The sequence below is a fragment of the Gadus morhua genome, chromosome 12, assembly GCF_902167405.1.
Source record: "Gadus morhua chromosome 12, gadMor3.0, whole genome shotgun sequence".
Classification (NCBI taxonomy): domain Eukaryota; kingdom Metazoa; phylum Chordata; class Actinopteri; order Gadiformes; family Gadidae; genus Gadus; species Gadus morhua.
In genome coordinates this window covers 1,663,681-1,682,617 of record NC_044059.1, presented here as the reverse complement: position 1 = coordinate 1,682,617, position 18,937 = coordinate 1,663,681, and the positions used below count along the sequence as shown (strand labels likewise).

General features: G+C 44.7%; 1 protein-coding gene across 2 annotated transcripts; it reads right to left on the bottom strand.

The window, feature by feature from the left end:
- Positions 1–12,778: 12,778 nt before the first annotated feature.
- rangrf (RAN guanine nucleotide release factor) lies at positions 12,779–15,166 on the bottom strand. Of its 2 annotated transcripts, none has more exons than XM_030373272.1 (2): positions 15,111–15,166; positions 12,779–13,683 (listed from the first exon to the last, which is right to left on the bottom strand). In XM_030373272.1, exons 1-2 carry the CDS (start codon positions 15,146–15,148, stop codon positions 13,065–13,067), a joined length of 657 nt encoding a protein of 218 aa, XP_030229132.1. In that variant the 5' UTR covers positions 15,149–15,166; the 3' UTR covers positions 12,779–13,064. The 2 variants fall into 2 exon arrangements, with proteins under 2 accessions (XP_030229132.1, XP_030229131.1); XM_030373271.1 differs by lacking the exon at positions 15,111–15,166 and adding an exon at positions 13,778–13,875.
- Between the last annotated feature and the right edge of the window lie 3,771 nt (positions 15,167–18,937).

The following is an 18,937-nucleotide window of genomic DNA, read 5'->3' as shown; positions in this document are numbered from 1 at the left end:
CTGTACTTAAGTAGTTTTTTTGGATATTTGTACTTTACTTTACTACTTATATTTCTCTGTACTTTTACTTTTACTTCGCTACATTTTGCGAAGAAAACGGATACTTTTACTCCGCTACATTTCGCTTGAAACCTTCGTTACTCGTTACAAAATCAACTCATCTTTAGAAAAAAAAAAAAGAATCATGAGAGATATGAGAATAACGTCGGGGACTGTGGTAGAACACAGACTGCGAGCCTGTTTGGCGAATCAGCTGTCCCAGCGCATGTTCGCAAAGCCCCCTTGCTTAGTTACTGTTGCTACGTCGATCAAAACTCCTACGACTGTCAACACACAAATGCATGGCTAGGACGAGGGCAAGGGCTATCAAAATTCTACAATTTGTATCAGGCTGGTTTGTACACGCAGTATTACAACACTTTCTTATACACTTCACACTCTACTTGCTGCTGACTGAGCACAGTAGATCAATACGCCGCTTGTATCGTTTTCTATCACATACATTTCAAACATGAGGTCCGTTGTAAAAATAAACCAAGGAGTGCATGTTTGATCGATCGTCATTAAAGCTGACTTGATACGAATGTAACAACGTTGTTAAACTAGTGAGATCAGATCCAGCCTTGTGTGGTTGCTATAGAAACGCGTTACCTACAGTTGAGCTAACGTTATTCACCGTAGTTCTAAAGGGAACTACTTTTCGAGGGAGATGAACTTAAACAGAGCATACATTTAATAAGCATGCAATACGAATAAGAAAAAGGCTAATTATTAAAGTATTTGAATTGTTTTATTATGTTGGCCGGCGCGAAGTAGAATAAACGGAATAATCACCTCAAGGCAGGGCAATAAACAGTTTGATATGCCCGGCTCGCGGAAGGTTACCGCCCTCGACTTCGTCTCGGGCGGTAAGCCGTCCACGAGCCGGGCATATCAAACTGTTTATTGCCCGGCCTCTCGGTGATTATTCCTTACTTATTCTCAAAATTCTGACCCTTTGCTTTTTTATTAACAGCAGTTACTTGTACTTTTACTTTCAGTACTTAAGTACATTTAATATCAGAAAAGTACTTTTGATACTTAAGTACAGTAAAGATCAGATACTTTAATACTTTTACTTAAGTACTATTCTAAAAGGTGACTTTTACTTAAGTAATTTTCCAGTAAGGTATCTGTACTTTTACTTAAGTATGGCTTTTGAGTACTTTATACACCACTGGTTACGCGTTACACACAACATTGTCTACCGGTCTCACCGGTCCCGAGGTAACGTCAAAATCCATACCGTAGCGCAAATTCATACCGGTATACCTTCAGCACCGTTTATACCGTACACCCCTAGAGTCAATGTGTTAAAAAGAAAATGTGGATGACCATGCTGTATGGATGTCAAACCCTGCTACTGCACTGAATGGTTTAGGTTGAGTTAAATATATCAATGTCTCAACTGAAAAAATCCTCCTGTTCTTGATTTTTGCGAGTGTGTTCCCCTTCAAACATATCAAAAGTAATACAGTATACATTTTATTTGTCAAACATATTGTGTTAATTAATTTATCATAACTGTACATAAGATCATCAAATCAAGCTTCAGTAGCGAAAGTGTAGATAAAATATACGTACTATTTACAAATTATTAATTAATCTCTGTATAAAAATTTAGAATCACAAATCATTAATGAACCAATGAGTCATTGCTCTATATGTGATGGTTGACTTGACAGAACATATGGAAGGAAACACTCTTCATAAAAATGTGTGATGTTAATAACCCATAATGGGTCTTTGAGGATGGGAAGGATGACAAGGTCCAAAGGAGTCGATACAATTAGGTGACAGCTGCTAGTTCCAGTCAGATGTAGGTTGCCCTGGATTTGATGCCAATAGTTGGGTGTCGGTTTTAGTGTCAGGGTATCAGTCACTTTGTCCAAGTAAAGATAAAAGTCCCTACTCTCAGCTGCCTGTTGGATAGTCTTTGTTCTGGCTGACCATGGACATTTCACTTCCACAATGCAGTTGTCAGACATGCCCCATCTGGAGATCCACCGAGCATGCCTCTGTCTGAAAGGAACAAACCGCTCTCCTGGATAACGACACTAGTGCTCTCCGTATACTGCTGCTTTGCTCTTGGTGTTACGGTACGGAGTACTGGGACCCAAGTGCAGGACGCAGGGAGGCGGAGACAGGGTAAAGGCAAAGGGAATTTATTTGTGGAGCGTTCGGGAAGTCAGGCAGGCGCGGGTCTGGTAACGGGCTGGCAATCAGGTGGTCACGGGCTAGACGGTGGACGGGTAGTCAGGCAGGCGGGGGTCAGGAACCGGGAGGGCGATCGTGCTGGAGGGGGCTAGGCGAGGATCGGGTAGTCAGGCAGGCGGGGGTCAGGAACCGGGAGGGCGATCGTGCTGGTGGGGCTAGGCGAGGATCGGGCAGTCAGGCAGGCGAGGGGGTCTGGAGCCGGGAGGACGATCGTGTAGGTGGGGGCTAGGCGAGGATCGGGTAGTCGGGCAGGCGGAGGTCCGGTAGCGGGAGAACTAGAGAAGGGGAATGGGATTACTAGGGGGACAGGGTATGCGAACAGGACTTGACAATAGAGCGGGTAGGCGATACGAACTTGCTGGAAGTGTATGACGAACTGGCGCCGGCAGACTGGGGATCCCAGACTGAAATAGGGAACGTGGATTGCGGATTGCCGACAGCTGGGTTGCGGGAAGAGGAATCCGTTACGCCCTGCCGCCGCTAGAGGGGGGTGTTGGACCGTGTAGCGGGACGGGGCGTAACAGTACCCCCCCCTCGACGGACACCTCTTGGCGGACCCCCACCACAGCCGGATGATCCCGGAGAAAGTCCTGGATGAGAGATGGGTCTAGGATGCGGCTCCGGGGAACCCAGGAACGCTCCTCAGGCCCGTACCCCTCCCAGTCTACGAGGTACTGGTGACCCCGCCCACGGCGTCGCACATCCAGGAGTTGACGGAATGTCTAGGCTGGATGGATATCGATCATCCTAGGCGGAGGAGGAGGCGGGATGGGAGGGGACAACGGGCTGGTAGAGACAGGCTTGATCTGAGAGACATGGAAGGTGGGGTGGATGCGACGGAGTGCGGGGGGGAGGTTCAGGCGAACCGCAGAGGGGTTGATCACCTTGGAGATGGTGTAGGGGCCGATGAAGCGTGGGGAGAGCTTGGCCGGAATCCCCTTCAAGGGAAGGTCCTTAGCCCGCAGCCAAACCCCCTGTCCGGGGGCGTACTGAGGCGCAGGTCGACGCCGCTTATTGGCCTGGAGTTGGGAGCGAGTGGAAGCGTGGTGTAGAGCAGTGCGTGTCCGTTTCCAGATGCGCCGGCATCTACGCAGATGGGTCTGGACCGAAGGGACGGCAATCTCTTCCTCCAGATCAGGGAACAGAGGAGGTTGGTAACCCAGGGAGGCCATGAATGGGGATAACCCTGTGGAGGCGTTTAGCAGAGTGTTATGGGCGTACTCCACCCAGGGCAGCTGGGAGCTCCAAGTGGTGGGGCTGGCGTGTGTGATGCAGCGGAGTGCCGCCTCCATCTCTTGGTTGGCTCTTTCCGATTGCCCGTTAGACTGAGGGTGGAAACCCGAGGAGAGGCTGGAAGTGGCGCCCAGAGCCCTGCAGAATGCCCGCCATACCTGTGAGGTGAACTGGGGGCCTCTGTCCGATACAATGTCCGCGGGGATGCCATGCAGGCAGAAGACATGTTTGACCAGGAGGTCGGCGGTTTCCCTCGAGGAGGGAAGTTTGGGAAGAGCAACGAAGTGGGCGGCCTTAGAAAAACGGTCAACCACCGTAAGGATGGTGGTATTGCCTTCAGACGTGGGAAGACCGGTGACGAAGTCGAGAGCAATGTGTGACCAGGGACGGCTAGGGATGGGTAGGGGCCGTAGTAAACCGGAATGGGGGAGGGTTGAGGTCTTGTTCCGGGCGCAAGTTGCACACGCAGAGATGAACGAACGGACATCCTTGTCCACGGTGGCCCACCAAAAACGCCGGCGGATGAAATCCTGGGTGCGGGCTATCCCAGGGTGGCAGGTCAGCCGGGAGGAGTGCGCCCAGGTCAGAACACGGGACCTAGCCGCGTCCGGAACGAACAAACGATTTGAGGGGCCGAGACCGGGATCCGGCTGTTGCCTCTGCGCCAGGCGGACCGCAGACTCCACCTCCCAGGTGAGTGTGGCAACGAGGCACGTGGGTGGCAAAATGGTCTTGGGGTCTGTGCCGGGGTCCCCCGGAGAGTACAGGCGGGAGAGAGCATCCGGCTTGACATTCTGGGAACCGGGACGGTACGTGAGAGAAAAATTGAACCGGCCAAAGTATAAGGCCCACCTGGCCTGACGGGAATTTAGCCTCTTAGCGGATTGGATGTACGCGAGATTGCGATGGTCAGTCCAAACTATAAAAGGAATCTCCGTGCCCTCCAACCAGTGCCGCCACTCCTCCAAGGCAAGCTTGACAGCTAAAAGCTTGCGGTTGCCAACATCATAATTGCGCTCCGGTGGGGACAACCTTCGGGAGAAGAAGGCGCAGGGATGGAGCTTGTGGTCGGAGGGGGAACGCTGGGAGAGTACCGCGCCCACTCCGTTGTCCGAGGCGTCGACCTCAACCACGAACTGAAGTGAGGGATCAGGCTGGGTAAGGATGGGAGCGGAAACGAACCGCCGCTTAAGGCCCAGAAAGGTGGTCTCCGCCACCGGCGTCCAGGCAAAGGTGCTTTTAGTGGAAGTCAAGGCCGTGAGGGGAGCCGCGATCTGACTATATCCGCGAATAAATCTACGATAGAAATTGGCAAAGCCAAGGAATTGCTGCAATCTCTTGCGGGTAGAAGGAGTGGGCCACTCAGCCACAGCCGAGACCTTTGAGGGATCCATGTCAACCCGCCCCTGACTGATAATGTACCCCAAGAAGGAAATAGATGGGACGTGAAACTCGCACTTCTCCGCCTTGATGTACAACCTATTCTCCAACAGCCTCTGCAGTACCTGTCGGACATGGATCCTGTGCTCCTCCATGGTCTTTGAAAAAATAAGAATGTCATCGATGTACACGAAAACAGTGTGCTTCAACATGTCCCGGAGGACATCGTTAACTAATGACTGAAACACAGCGGGGGCGTTGGTGAGACCGAAAGGCATCACGAGATACTCGTAGTGGCCCAAAGGGGTATTGAAAGCCGTCTTCCACTCGTCGCCCTCCCGAATGCGGACCAGGTGATACGCATTGCGAAGGTCTAGTTTGGAGAATACGGAGGCGCCGTGGAGGGGGACGAAGGCAGAACTGATGAGCGGTAGCGGGTATTTATTCTTTACAGTAATGTCGTTCAGACCACGGTAATCGATGCAGGGGCGAAGCGATTTATCCTTCTTACTAATGAAGAAGAACCCCGCTCCAACGGGTGGCGATGAAGGGCGGATGATTCCAACGGAATCATCCGCCCTTCATCGAGGAGTACATCGGGGGACTCCCCGATGTACTCCTCCATTGACTCACGTTCGGGACGGGAGAGATTGAATAAACGGCTGCTTGGAAGGGGGGCTCCGGGGAGGAGATCGATGGCACAGTCATAAGGGCGGTGGGGGGGCAGGGACAGGGCATGAGACTTACTAAAAACGGACCCCAGGTCGTGGTACTCCTCCGGGACGAGGGACAGGTTAGGGGGTTCGGATACAGGCTCGAGCTCAGTCGCCCGAGGAGCCTGAGCGGACCGCAAGCACTGAGACAAGCAATGGGTACTCCACGACAGGATGCGTCCTGTTCCCCAATCGATCTGCGGGTTGTGAGTTCGAAACCAAGGGTAGCCCAGAACGACCGGGGAGAAGGGGCTGGAAATCACCAGGAGGGATATGGACTCGTGGTGATTCCCCGACACGAGCAGGTTGAGAGGAACGGTGCGGCGTTCCACCCGTGTGAGGGTCCTCCCGTCCAGCGCCTGGGTCTCGATCGGGAGATCGAGGGGAATGGTGGCTATTTGCAGGCGCTTGACTAAATCCAGATCGATGAAACTATCATCGGCTCCAGAGTCCAGGAGAATGGAGAGCGGGAGGGTTTGGTCTCGCCACAAAAGGACGGCTTCAAGGAGGGGGCGGGAGACCGAGGGATTCCGAGAGTGACTCGCCAGTAACCCCCGAGTTACTGACGAGCCCGTTCTTTTCCCGAGCGGGCGGGACACACGGAAATAAGATGACCCGAAATTCCGCAGTAAATACAGGCTCCCGATCGCCTACGATGCTCCCTTTCCTCGGGCGTGAGGTGTGTGCGTCCTATCTGCATCGGCTCGGGGGAGGGGGTCCGCCCACGGCGAGGAGGACCGGCAACCGGGAGGAGAGACCGCGTTGCGACCGGTGACTCGAAAGGGGGCGTGGCGAATGAGTGTGCGCTTCTCTCCCTGCGACGTTCGCGCAACCGGTTGTCCAAGTGTATCGCGAGGGAAATCAAATGATCTAAGCCAGTGGGTTCTTGTGGAGCGTTCGGGAAGTCAGGCAGGCGGGGGTCTGGTAACGGGCTGGCAATCAGGTGGTCACGGGCTAGACGGTGGACGGGTAGTCAGGCAGGCGGGGGTCAGGAACCGGGAGAGCGATCGTGCTGGTGGGGCTAGGCGAGGATCGGGCAGTCAGGCAGGCGAGGGGGTCTGGAGCCGGGAGGACGATCGTGCAGGTGGGGGCTAGGCGAGGATCGGGTAGTCGGGCAGGCGGAGGTCCGCTAGCGGGAGAACTAGAGAAGGGGAAATGGGATTACTAGAGGGACTGGGTATACGAACAGGACTTGACAATAGAGCGGGTAGGCGATACGAACTTGCTGGAAGTGTATGACGAACTGGCGCCGGCAGACTGGGGATCCCAGACTGAAATAGGGAAGCGTAGATTGTAGATTGCTGACAGGTGGGTTGCGGGAAGAGGAATCCGTTACGCCCTGCCGCCGCTAGAGGGGGGTGTTGGACCGTGTAGCGGGACGGGGCGTAACACCTACGTCTTTTGGCCCAATAAGAAGCCATCTTAGCTAGAGAGAGAGGTGGTGGTGCTATATTAAATTACTTGTATATTGCTTGCAGTGAATCCTCCAAGTCCAAGTGGGGACCTCTTGTAAGTTACTGCAACCCAGAAAAAGAGGGAAACAAAGAAAAATAAATAACAATGCATAAACTAACAATACAAATATATATAAGACAAATAATTGTGTTATTCAGGCTATTAAAAAATATTTCAAAAATCTGAGAGCCGGAAGCATAAGGAGATAGTCATGATGTTGTCGCCATAGATATATATATTAAGTAGATGCCTCGTCCGCGCTGCTGGCCAATGGAGTCGAACGTCACCACTGGCGGCCATCTTAAGCTGCTCACCCATAACATTGTGTCAATCATGTTTATAAATTTTATAAAAGATTAATTTTAGGTTTAATAAATGCATCTAATTCTAGAGATTCATATTCTGAAAGAATTTTGAGTCCAGGTCAATCTGGTGAGGAGAAATAAGCCTAATTCATGATTTTTTACAATAGCGCCACCTTTGGTTGCAGTACCACAAATTTGGGTTTATGGGTTTGGGGTTATTGGTAACCATACCTAAAAATGTCAAGAGGTATCGACTTACGGCGTAGGCTGCAGTATGACTTTAACAGAATTAAAAAAAAAAAAAAAATTACAGAACCAATAGAGGACAAAGCAGCTTTGCTGCTCGGACCCCTAATAATGGATACCAATTCCAGAAACTTATAATTTGAATCGAAATGAATTCATTTATTGCTGGTTATTAAGCACACAATATACACGTAAGGAAATAAAATGCTGACTTCACATTTAAGAAAGACAACTAGGGGCAGTTCATTTCAACGTCAACATTTAACTTGAGCCTCTTTTTTCCCCCATGTGAATTGGGATTCAAGTGGCCAAAAATATTCCCGCTGGCCAAGTCCGACATAAGTGATTCTCGACAACCTGATTGAAATCAATACAAGAATGCAAAGACCGCTTGTTGTAGTCCAACTTCGGAAAACGGTAGTTCCACGCTAGAGACGCCGAAAGGAGCCTCGATGCTTCCTTTAACCCTCCTTTAGCATTGGTTACTCCTGAGCTTCCTTTGCGAAAGGAAAGGAGAGAGTGGTAGGCCTATCCCATATTTCTTTACTGCGGCAATATTTAAAGCAACATGCCACCGACACCGCGGTGAAGTTAGTTTTAGGTTGGATATTCGACAGATATTCAGTCCAGTTCCAGCCGCGACTTCACGGAGATTTGCCCGGCAATAGCAGCAGGAGAACGGTTAGCACACCTCGCAGAGCCTCGCGGTGAATCGCTAGAAACTGATTTAGGGACCGTCAATAAATTACTTCACGTAAATATATCAATACAAAATACTTGCAGTTTTTTCAATAGCTTCCATGTGACCCAGTGACTCGAAACCAGTATCTAATTGTATTATTAAACCCTGAGAATAAGACACACCACTTGTTATGGTATTTTAGTGCTTCCTCTATTTTATATGAATATTAATAAGCAGGAATTATCATATTTCTTTCAATAGCTTCCATGCCACGTGACCCAGTGACTCCAAACCAGTATCCAATTGTAGAACTAAAGCCTACGATTAGGACACACCACTTTTTATGGTATTTTAGTGATTTCTCTATTTTATTTGAATATTAATATGCAGGAATGATCATATTTCTTTCAATAGCTTCCATGCCACGTGACCCAGTGACTCCAAACCAGTATCCACTTGTAGAACTAAACCCTGAGAATAGGACACACCACTTTTTATGGTATTTTAGTGCTTCCTCTATTTTATATGAATATTAATATGCAGGAATGATCATATTTCATTCAATAGCTTCCAATACCATAAAAAGTGGTGTGTCCTAATCTTAGGCTTTAGTTCTACAATTGGATACTGGTTTGGAGTCACTGGGTCACGTGGCATGGAAGCTATTGAAAGAAATATGATAATTCCTGCTTATTAATATTCATATAAAATAGAGGAAGCACTAAAATACCATAACAAGTGGTGTGTCTTATTCTCAGGGTTTAATAATACAATTAGATACTGGTTTGGAGTCACTGGGTCACATGGCATGGAAGCTATTGAATGAAATATGATCATTCCTGCATATTAATATTCATATAAAATAGAGGAAGCACTAAAATACCATAAAAAGTGGTGTGTCCTATTCTCAGGGTTTAGTTCTACAAGTGGATACTGGTTTGGAGTCACTGGATCACATGGCATGGAAGCTATTGAAAGAAATATGATCATTCCTGCTTATTAATATTCATATCAAATAGAGGAAGCACTAAAATACCATAAAAAGTGGTGTGTCCTATTCTCAGGGTTTAGTTCTACAAGTGGATACTGGTTTGGAGTCACTGGGTCACATGGCATGGAAGCTATTGAAAGAAATATGATCATTCCTGCATATTAATATTCATATAAAATAGAGGAAGCAATAAAATACCATAAAAAGTGGTGTGTCCTATTCTCAGGGTATAGTTCTACAAGTGGATACTGGTTTGGAGTCACTGGGTCACGTGGCATGGAAGCTATTGAAAGAAATATGATCATTCCTGCATATTAATATTCATATAAAATAGAGAAATCACTAAAATACCATAAAAAGTGGTGTGTCCTAATCTTAGGCTTTAGTTCTACAATTGGATACTGGTTTGGAGTCACTGGGTCACGTGGCATGGAAGCTATTGAAAGAAATATGATAATTCCTGCTTATTAATATTCATATAAAATAGAGGAAGCACTAAAATACCATAACAAGTGGTGTGTCTTATTCTCAGGGTTTAATAATACAATTAGATACTGGTTTGGAGTCACTGGGTCACATGGCATGGAAGCTATTGAATGAAATATGATCATTCCTGCATATTAATATTCATATAAAATAGAGGAAGCACTAAAATACCATAAAAAGTGGTGTGTCCTATTCTCAGGGTTTAGTTCTACAAGTGGATACTGGTTTGGAGTCACTGGGTCATGTGGCATGGAAGCTATTGAAAGAAATATGATCATTCCTGCATATTAATATTCATATAAAATAGAGAAATCACTAAAATACCATAAAAAGTGGTGTGTCCTAATCTTAGGCTTTAGTTCTACAATTGGATACTGGTTTGGAGTCACTGGGTCACGTGGCATGGAAGCTATTGAAAGAAATATGATAATTCCTGCTTATTAATATTCATATAAAATAGAGGAAGCACTAAAATACCATAACAAGTGGTGTGTCTTATTCTCAGGGTTTAATAATACAATTAGATACTGGTTTGGAGTCACTGGGTCACATGGCATGGAAGCTATTGAATGAAATATGATCATTCCTGCATATTAATATTCATATAAAATAGAGGAAGCACTAAAATACCATAACAAGTGGTGTGTCTTATTCTCAGGGTTTAATAATACAATAAGATACTGGTTTGGAGTCACTGGGTCACATGGCATGGAAGCTATTGAATGAAATATGATCATTCCTGCATATTAATATTCATATAAAATAGAGGAAGCACTAAAATACCATAACAAGTGGTGTGTCTTATTCTCAGGGTTTAATAATACAATTAGATACTGGTTTGGAGTCACTGGGTCACATGGCATGGAAGCTATTGAATGAAATATGATCATTCCTGCATATTAATATTCATATAAAATAGAGGAAGCACTAAAATACCATAAAAAGTGGTGTGTCCTATTCTCAGGGTTTAGTTCTACAAGTGGATACTGGTTTGGAGTCACTGGGTCACATGGCATGGAAGCTATTGAAAGAAATATGATCATTCCTGCATATTAATATTCATATAAAATAGAGGAAGCACTAAAATACCATAAAAAGTGGTGTGTCCTATTCTCAGGGTTTAGTTCTACAAGTGGATACTGGTTTGGAGTCACTGGGTCACGTGGCATGGAAGCTATTGAAAGAAATATGATCGTTCCTGTATATTAATATTCATATAAAATAGAGAAAGCACTAAAATACCATAAAAAGTGGTGTGTCCTATTCTTAGGGTTTAGTTCTACAAGTGGATACTGGTTTGGAGACACTGGGTCACATGGCATGGAAGCTATTGAAAGAAATATGATCATTTCTGTATATTAATATTCATATAAAATAGAGAAAGCACTAAAATACCATAAAAAGTGGTGTGTCCTATTCTCAGGGGTTAGTTCTACAAGTGGATACTGGTTTGGAGTCACTGGGTCACGTGGCATGGAAGCTATTGAAAGAAATATGATCATTCCTGCATATCAATATTCATATAAAATAGAGGAAGGAATAAAATACTATAACAAGTGGTGTGTCTTATTGTAAGGGTTTAGTTCTACAATTGGATACTGGTTTGGAGTCACTGGGTCACATGGCATGGAAGCTATTGAAAGAAATATGATCATTCCTGCATATTAATATTCATTTAAAATAGAGGAAGGAATAAAATACTATAACAAGTGGTGTGTCTTATTCTAAGGGTTTAGTTCTACAATTGGATACTGGTTTGGAGTCACTTGGTCACATGGCATGGAAGCTATTGAAAGAAATATGATCATTCCTGCATATTAATATTCATATAAAATAGAGAAAGCACTAAAATACCATAAAAAGTGGTGTGTCCTCTTCTTAGAGTTTAGTTCTACAATTGGATACTGGTTTGGAGTCACTGGGTCACATGGCATGGAAGCTATTAAAAATACTGCAAGTATTTTGTATTGATATATTTACGTGAAGTAATTTATTGACGGTCCCTAAATCAGTTTCCAGCGATTCACCGCGAGGCTCTGCGAGGTGCGCTAACCGTTCTCCTGCTGCTATTGTCGTGCAAATCTCCGGGAAGTCGCGGCTGGAACTGGACTGAATATCCGTCGAATATCCAACCTAAAACTAACTTCACCACGGTGCCACAGACGAAGTTTATCGACACTACGCGAAGACTAATGAGAGACGCGGTATAAAGAAACATAATTATTTGAATATATATGAATCAATTTATTGCTGGTTATTAAGCACATCAAATACACCATAAGAAAAGAAAATGCCAACTTCACATTTAAGAAAGACAGTGGGCAGTTAATTTCAACATCACTATAGACTTAAGTTTAGCCTCTTTTTTTCCACATGTGAATTGGAATTCAAGTGGCCTTAAATATTCCCGTTGGCCAAGTCCGACCTAAGTGATTCTCACTGTTGGCGATAACCTGATTGAAATCAATACGACAATAACGCATGGATCAAAGAGCCCTTGTTTTAGTCAATCTTCGGAAAATTGTAGTTTCACACTAGAGACGCTAGAGGTCGGCAATACTCGCCGTTGCGCAATGACGTCGGTTAGGAAGAGTGGAGTCGAATTCATTTTAAACAGTGCTGTCTTTTCCTATGTTCGAAAGGAAGCACCTTTTCATCTCCTTGACAGGATTCCGTTTTTCTCAAAGGTTAAGGAAAGGATCAAGGCATAAAGGTTAGGAGATCTGGCTATTCGTAAAGGCCCTAATTCATTTGAAACAGTGCAGTCTTTATGTTCGAAAGGAACCACCCTTTCATCTCTCCTTCACCCGATGACGTTTTCCACACAGGTTAAGGAAAGGAGGCATAAAGGTTAGGAGATTTGACTATTCGTAGAGGACCCCGGTGGTATAATGTCTCCTTTGAGAGAAAGGGTCATCAATTTTGCCCTCAAGATCATGTCACACCTTCAAAGGTTATTGTAGCCTATTGTCAATAAAAGCAGCTTGCTCTTGGCTTAACCCAACATTTAAAAAAATAACATTTAGGCCATGTTTTTAAATCCTTTTTTTTCTTCATATAGCCTAAAGGAATTGGATTTATTCCAAAAAATAAAAAAGCAAAATAAACATGATAAGGCCATCAGGTTTTTTACAACAAAACAAGTTAATTAAATTACAAGACAGTTTTTGTTTGTTTTAGTTTTTCATCGTTCTTCTGCAACGATGTACAACTGTAATTGATTGATTCCCGAGGTGAAATGTCATGTTATAACTACATAGGCATGTTTAGTAGGCAATTTAAACTTTATTCACTGGGCAGAGTGAGGTCCCATCAAGCTAACCAAACAATCCAGGATCGTGTAGTGTTAAAGAGTGTAACAAGCGATGGAAGTCTTGCACGGTCCATGGTTCTGAAGATTGTGTTCCGGATGCACTGCTGATGCTGCTGCTGTCGGGGCTGATGCTGAGGGGGTCGTTGAAAGTTACTAGGACGTCTGTGGAGAACTGCGGTAGCCGAAACAGTCCCAGGTGGATCGTCACAGCATTTCTGGCTTCCTCGTTGAATTTAGATACACATTGTGCACCATTCAGCAGCCAGGCAGAACTGCATTCTGACAGGGAGAGCTCTGACTTGGAGAGGGGCACAACACTAGTGACATCACATGTCCCCGGCTTCAGTGCCTTGTTACTCCCTGCGATGTCCTCAAAGTGATACTTCGCGGCGTCTTGGTCTTCGACTTTACTCTCGAACTCTAACAGCTCCACTATGAGACTCTGGTCGGTGTGGCCATGGGCAAACACCTCCTGGTTGTCTGGAACCTCTCTCACATCACTGATGTCCCTGGCACTGTGTGGGATTCTAGCTGATATAGCTCCTCCGAACAGAGGATGTCTGTCCCCATGACCAGCAGCACCAAGCATCTTCCAAGAATGGCTCATCTCTCGTGGCTTGGGACTGAAATTGCAAAGCGAAACAGTGTTAGTTGCTGGCCGCAGGAACCTGCAGAAATTCACATTTATATTATCCAAGATATGTTATGGTAGCACACAGTGTAACGTGTTTCCTGAAAAACGAAACGAAGCTTCTTCTGGGGGAAGAAAGCGACATGTTATCAACTCATCGGCGATATGCTGCCACCTAGGGACACCGACTCGGTGTAGGGTTTACAGACTGGATAGCCCCGCTCATTCTGCCGTCGATTTGAGTTTGCCCTGCACAAGGGTCTGGAGAAATTCTTTAATATATCCATGCTGGAGAAGAGCAATACATTTCTTTCTACTTCACCGAGTTCGGTGGGCTTTTCCCCACCGAGCTGGCTTTCCCCCCCAGCACAAGAGGCGTTGATCACGCCTGTTGTGCTGGAGAAAATGACAGCAGCTTCCCCAGACCAACGCGCAATCTATGATTGAGCTAGTTCTGGCAATAGTCTGACCAGGGTTTACAACGATTATGGTGTAATCCACTTGTATGGTACGCCGGTGTTACACCGAAGGTCCGAATTCTGCAGCCCACCGAATCACCCGATGGGGCGCTGTTGCACATTTTCTGCAACATGCACGAGTTTGAAGTAGGCAAGGCAAGGCAAGGCAACTTTATTTATATAGCACTTTTCATACACAAGGCAGACTCAAAGTGCTTCACATATAAACATTGTTATACAATAAAATAAAATAATAGATAAGTAAAAGAAAACATATGCAAAGAAATGAGTAAAATAGAAAGTTAAAAAGGCTTTTTAGTAAAAAGTGCAAGAAAGTGAGAAAATTAAATTGAAAAATAGAAAATAAAGGGAAAGTTAAAATGGCATTTTAGTAAAATAGAGGTACACGTATCAACATTGACAAACTCTACAAACTCAGGACTCTAACCCTTATACAAATACAAACTAAACTCAGGACTCTAACCCTTATACAAATACAAACAAACTCAGGACTCTAACCCTTATACAAATACAAACAAAACTCAGGACTCTAACCCTTATACAAATACAAACTCAGGAGCAGAAAGCTAAAGCAAACATAAAAGTCTTCAATCTTGTTTTGAAGTAGACAGGCATGAAGTCGATAAAACGTTGTGCATTAGGACAAAAACATAAATAAAACATATGACCTCCCCCCAATCTTTCCACTTGTTATTAAATGTGCTTAATAAATAGATTTGATTTGATTAGCATTTTAACATAGGCCTACCCATACAATGGATAGGGCGTTTAGTACGGTCCATCACCGCTGTTCTTTCTCCATAAAGAGCTACAGTCAGTGTTTGATTAGTTGATATACCTTTGAGCATTTCCTATTATAGGCTATGTGTAAAATGCTGTTTAGAATTAGCGTTTGTATCAAGAAAAGAACCAAGACTTTTCGGTGAGTCGCAGAATTCACCTATGACCAGTGCCGTGTTCCAATATCCATACTTCCATCAGCACCCTTAAACGAAGTACACTATCCGCACTCACTAAGTGCGCTAATTTTCAGATGTCAGTGTTGTCAGAGGTGGCGATGTCAGAGAATGTCTAATATGAGGAGAACAGGCACTCGCTGGTTAGTTTCGGTTTTCTGGACTGGTTGCAGTAATAAACTCTGTCCACGCGGGGCGCTCGCAGGCGAGTCCAGAATTAATGGGAGCCTATGGGGTTTTATCCTCAGAATCCACTTTTCGATATAATTTTTTGTCAAGTAATTTGGAAGTTGCGTTCAAAAGGAGGGGCAAAGATAATAAACTCAACTGAATATTGCATTTTTTAAAGTCACGTATCTGTTCTAAAAAGGCGTTAAAAAATGCGATGACGTCACACATTGCCATACTGTCAGAGGTACTGCTTTACGGCAGTTTCTGAAGCACTTCGGCATTTCCCTTTTCCCGCCACGATAACACCAGCTGTTGGAGGTAAGGCCTTTGCTTGCTTAATACACTAGTTACAGAGTTTTAGTGAGCTAATGTCAAAAAAAGGAATGCGCGAATGTTTTACATATGTATGTAACTTACAGAGAGCGTTTTTTTTTATCCTCACTAGTGCCGATGATAAAGCTTTTTTTTAGTAACGATTATGAGCCATTTCTTTCTCCTGAAATAGAAACCTGGATTAGAATCATCATTTTAAGACTGCATCAACTTAGTTTACATCAGTAAACAATTTCCTAGAGAGCAGTGTTCTGTTGTACTCCTCCTCATGCCTCTTCCTTTCTTGATCTCTACTGTTGGACCTTAACGGACAAGTCGTCTTCCTCTGTCCTTTTTCCCTGCCTCTGTTCTGTATGTTCAGTGTTGTTAGATCATTTCTCTTTTTTTTTTATCATTTACTATTAGTTACTGTTCTTATTGTGTTCTTGTTAGTGTGATGTTTGAATAAACGTACCTGTTGCAATGTTGGTATAATGTTTGTACAATTACTGTTATACAACTGTTACTGTTTCAATGTGACCCAGGCCATATTTCTCATTTAACAAACATGTGTAGCTTATAATGTGTTTCAGGGCAGAGCAATTATATTCAATGGCTTAAAACAAACCCATCTGTAAAGATCACTGAATGCATAGAAATCAATGACAAGTGGTGTAGATGGTTTTCCCTCTGTGCAAGGTCATTAGCCCAAGTCCTACACAAAAAAAAACGACTGTAATAGCAGATGTTGAAGATGTTAAATCGTTAACAAACAATTTGTATGGAACAATCGGTTAAGTGAACATCAGTCCATGTGTTACAAACAAACAGCAGAAATCAAATGCCGGGAGGAGGGAGAAGCCTGTCTGGGCAGGCTCTATACACTGCGGTCCCGGTCCAACCAGCACCTGCCGACAATCTCCTGATTAGGAGTGAGAGAAACTGATTCGCGAAAGAAGAGCTCTGGTCTCGACTGATGTTGTCTGTGTGTTTGCCCTAGCATATGATTGGGTGAAAACGGCTCAAATCTATTGGCTGAGAAAATTAAGGGGAGGAGCGCATTAGCATATTAACAGCACGCGTGCTGTTAATATGCTAATATGCATTCTGAGCGCGCGCGCAGAAATGCCGGAACGTATGGCAAGCCGAGTGTGCCACAATTCGACTTAAATTAAACGCGTTCTGAAACGCCAGCACGCGTGCCCAGAACGCGTTCCGGCGTTTCAGCGCGCGCGCCCAGCGTTTCAGCGCGCGCGCCCAGAACGCGTTCTGGCATTTCAGCGCGCGCGCCAAGAACGCGTTCCGGCATTTCATTTAACCTGCAACTGCATGTTAATACTTCAGACGGACTTATTTACTTCTAATGGAATTTTAACTCTAACTTCTGAACTCTTTTATTGTTTTTATTGTACTCAGAAGACGAATAAGCTGACTCATGTAATGCTGTAATAAATAAATGTAATAAACGATACGCTATAAATAAAAGTATTTTTTAATTATGTTATCATATTTGCCACGGCACTTACCATACACAATGTTCGGTCAAGTAGCTTAGATAGTGTATAGTCAAAGTGTATGTACTTGTAGTGTTCACCACCTCCACATTAACCACCTAATTTGAAACATCTTAACATCTTTCGACTTTAAGAACGACACAACAGAAAAGATTCGCGAAAGAAGAGCTCTGGTCTCGACTGATGTTGTCTGTGTGTTTGCCCTAGCATATGATTTGGTGAAAACGGCTCAAATCTATTGGCTGAGAAAATTGAGGGGAGGAGCGCATTAGCATATTAACAGCACGCGTGCTGTTAATATGCTAATATGCGTTCTGAGCGCGCGCGCAGATATGCGGGAACGCGTTCTTGGCGCGCGCGCTGAAATGCCAGAACGCGTTCTTGGCGCGCGCGCTGAAACGCTGGGCGCGCGCGCTGAAACGCCGGAACGCGTTCTGGGCACGCGTGCTGGCGTTTCAGAACGCGTTTAATTGAAGTCGAATTGTGGCACACTCGGCTTGCCATAGGAACGCGTTCTGGGCGCGCGCGCTGAAACGCCGGAACGCGTTCTGGAAAACCAAAACGCGTTCTGGGCACGCGTGCTGGCGTTTCAGAACGCGTTTAATTGAAGTCGAATTGTGGCACACTCGGCTTGCCATACTTTTGTGCACATCACAACGCCGTAAAATACGGCGTTTCTCTAGTATGCTAATAATCTCCGCCCTTCTTTTCTCTCAGCCAATGCATTTGAAGTGTTTGCGCCCAATTGCTGAACAAGACAAGCAGACCAAATCAGTTCAACACAGATCTCCTCTCATTTGGCGTTAGTTGTAGCGTCATATTCATATAGATATATGTATTAGTAAATGCAGTTTCAACGTTGTGATAACCGTGGTCCAATCGATAGAGACGCTTGCTATGTAGGGAAGAGGTTGTCGGATCGAATCCATTTATTGTCAGATTTGTGCTTTTGTCAGATGGTCACGCTTTTATGATCGCAATGCTTTTTAGTCCGCAAGCCAGACCTCCTGTGTTATAAGTTCCAAATTCAGTGCCTTTTTAGTCAGCCAGCCAGATCATCTAGGTGTCTTGTTACACGCTTTATAAGTTAATTATATTCAAATTATTACAGCCATGGAGCCTTTATTTTCGCGGAGTTATCGTAACATCCTCTCTTGTTCAATCGATATAAATACACAGTGGAAAGGAGTGTGAGGGAGCCATAGAGAGAGACACTGATGAACTGGGGAGCCATGCTCTAACAACGTTCAGAGGCTTGTAAAGTCTACTGATTCTGACACGGTGCTTAAATGGGCTCTGGAGACGCAGGAATGTTGTTGGATTCAACTATTTGTGCATGGAACCAAAAGAATATTTCCCCATCAAGGCCAACAGCAGAGTATCCTACGAAAAGAATAGACTGATATGAATGCTTCAAATATTAAAACCCGATTGATTAGGCCTATGCCGACATAATATCAGTCCTAATCCTGAACGCACCGTGCGTACATTTTTCACGGCATTTTCCCCCAGACAGACAGACAGACAGACAGACAGACAGACAGACAGACACTTTATTTACTCCAAACTAACTTTCATAATCCAGCAGGTTACACAATACAAATAACTCTTACACAAATACAGACAGCCTATACAGTAGGCTAATACAGCGCCCACCTCAGCAAAAGGTAAAATGTAAAAAGAAGATATAAGCTACACTTAAAATACAGATGCTGTAGCCTACATAAAAATACAGATGCCACATGAAATATGAAAATAGGATGCAATGTATAAATATGCAAAACTAGGATATAACTAGGCTATAATGAGAATAC

Coding starts and splice junctions, on each gene's coding strand:
- rangrf (XM_030373271.1), bottom strand. CDS start 13,836: ATGTCGCTTTCTTCCCCCAGAAGAAGCTTCGTTTCGTTTTTCAGGAAA. Junction 13,684..13,777: donor TTCAGGAAACACGTTACACT/GTGTGCTACCAT, acceptor TTGCAATTTCAG/TCCCAAGCCACGAGAGATGA.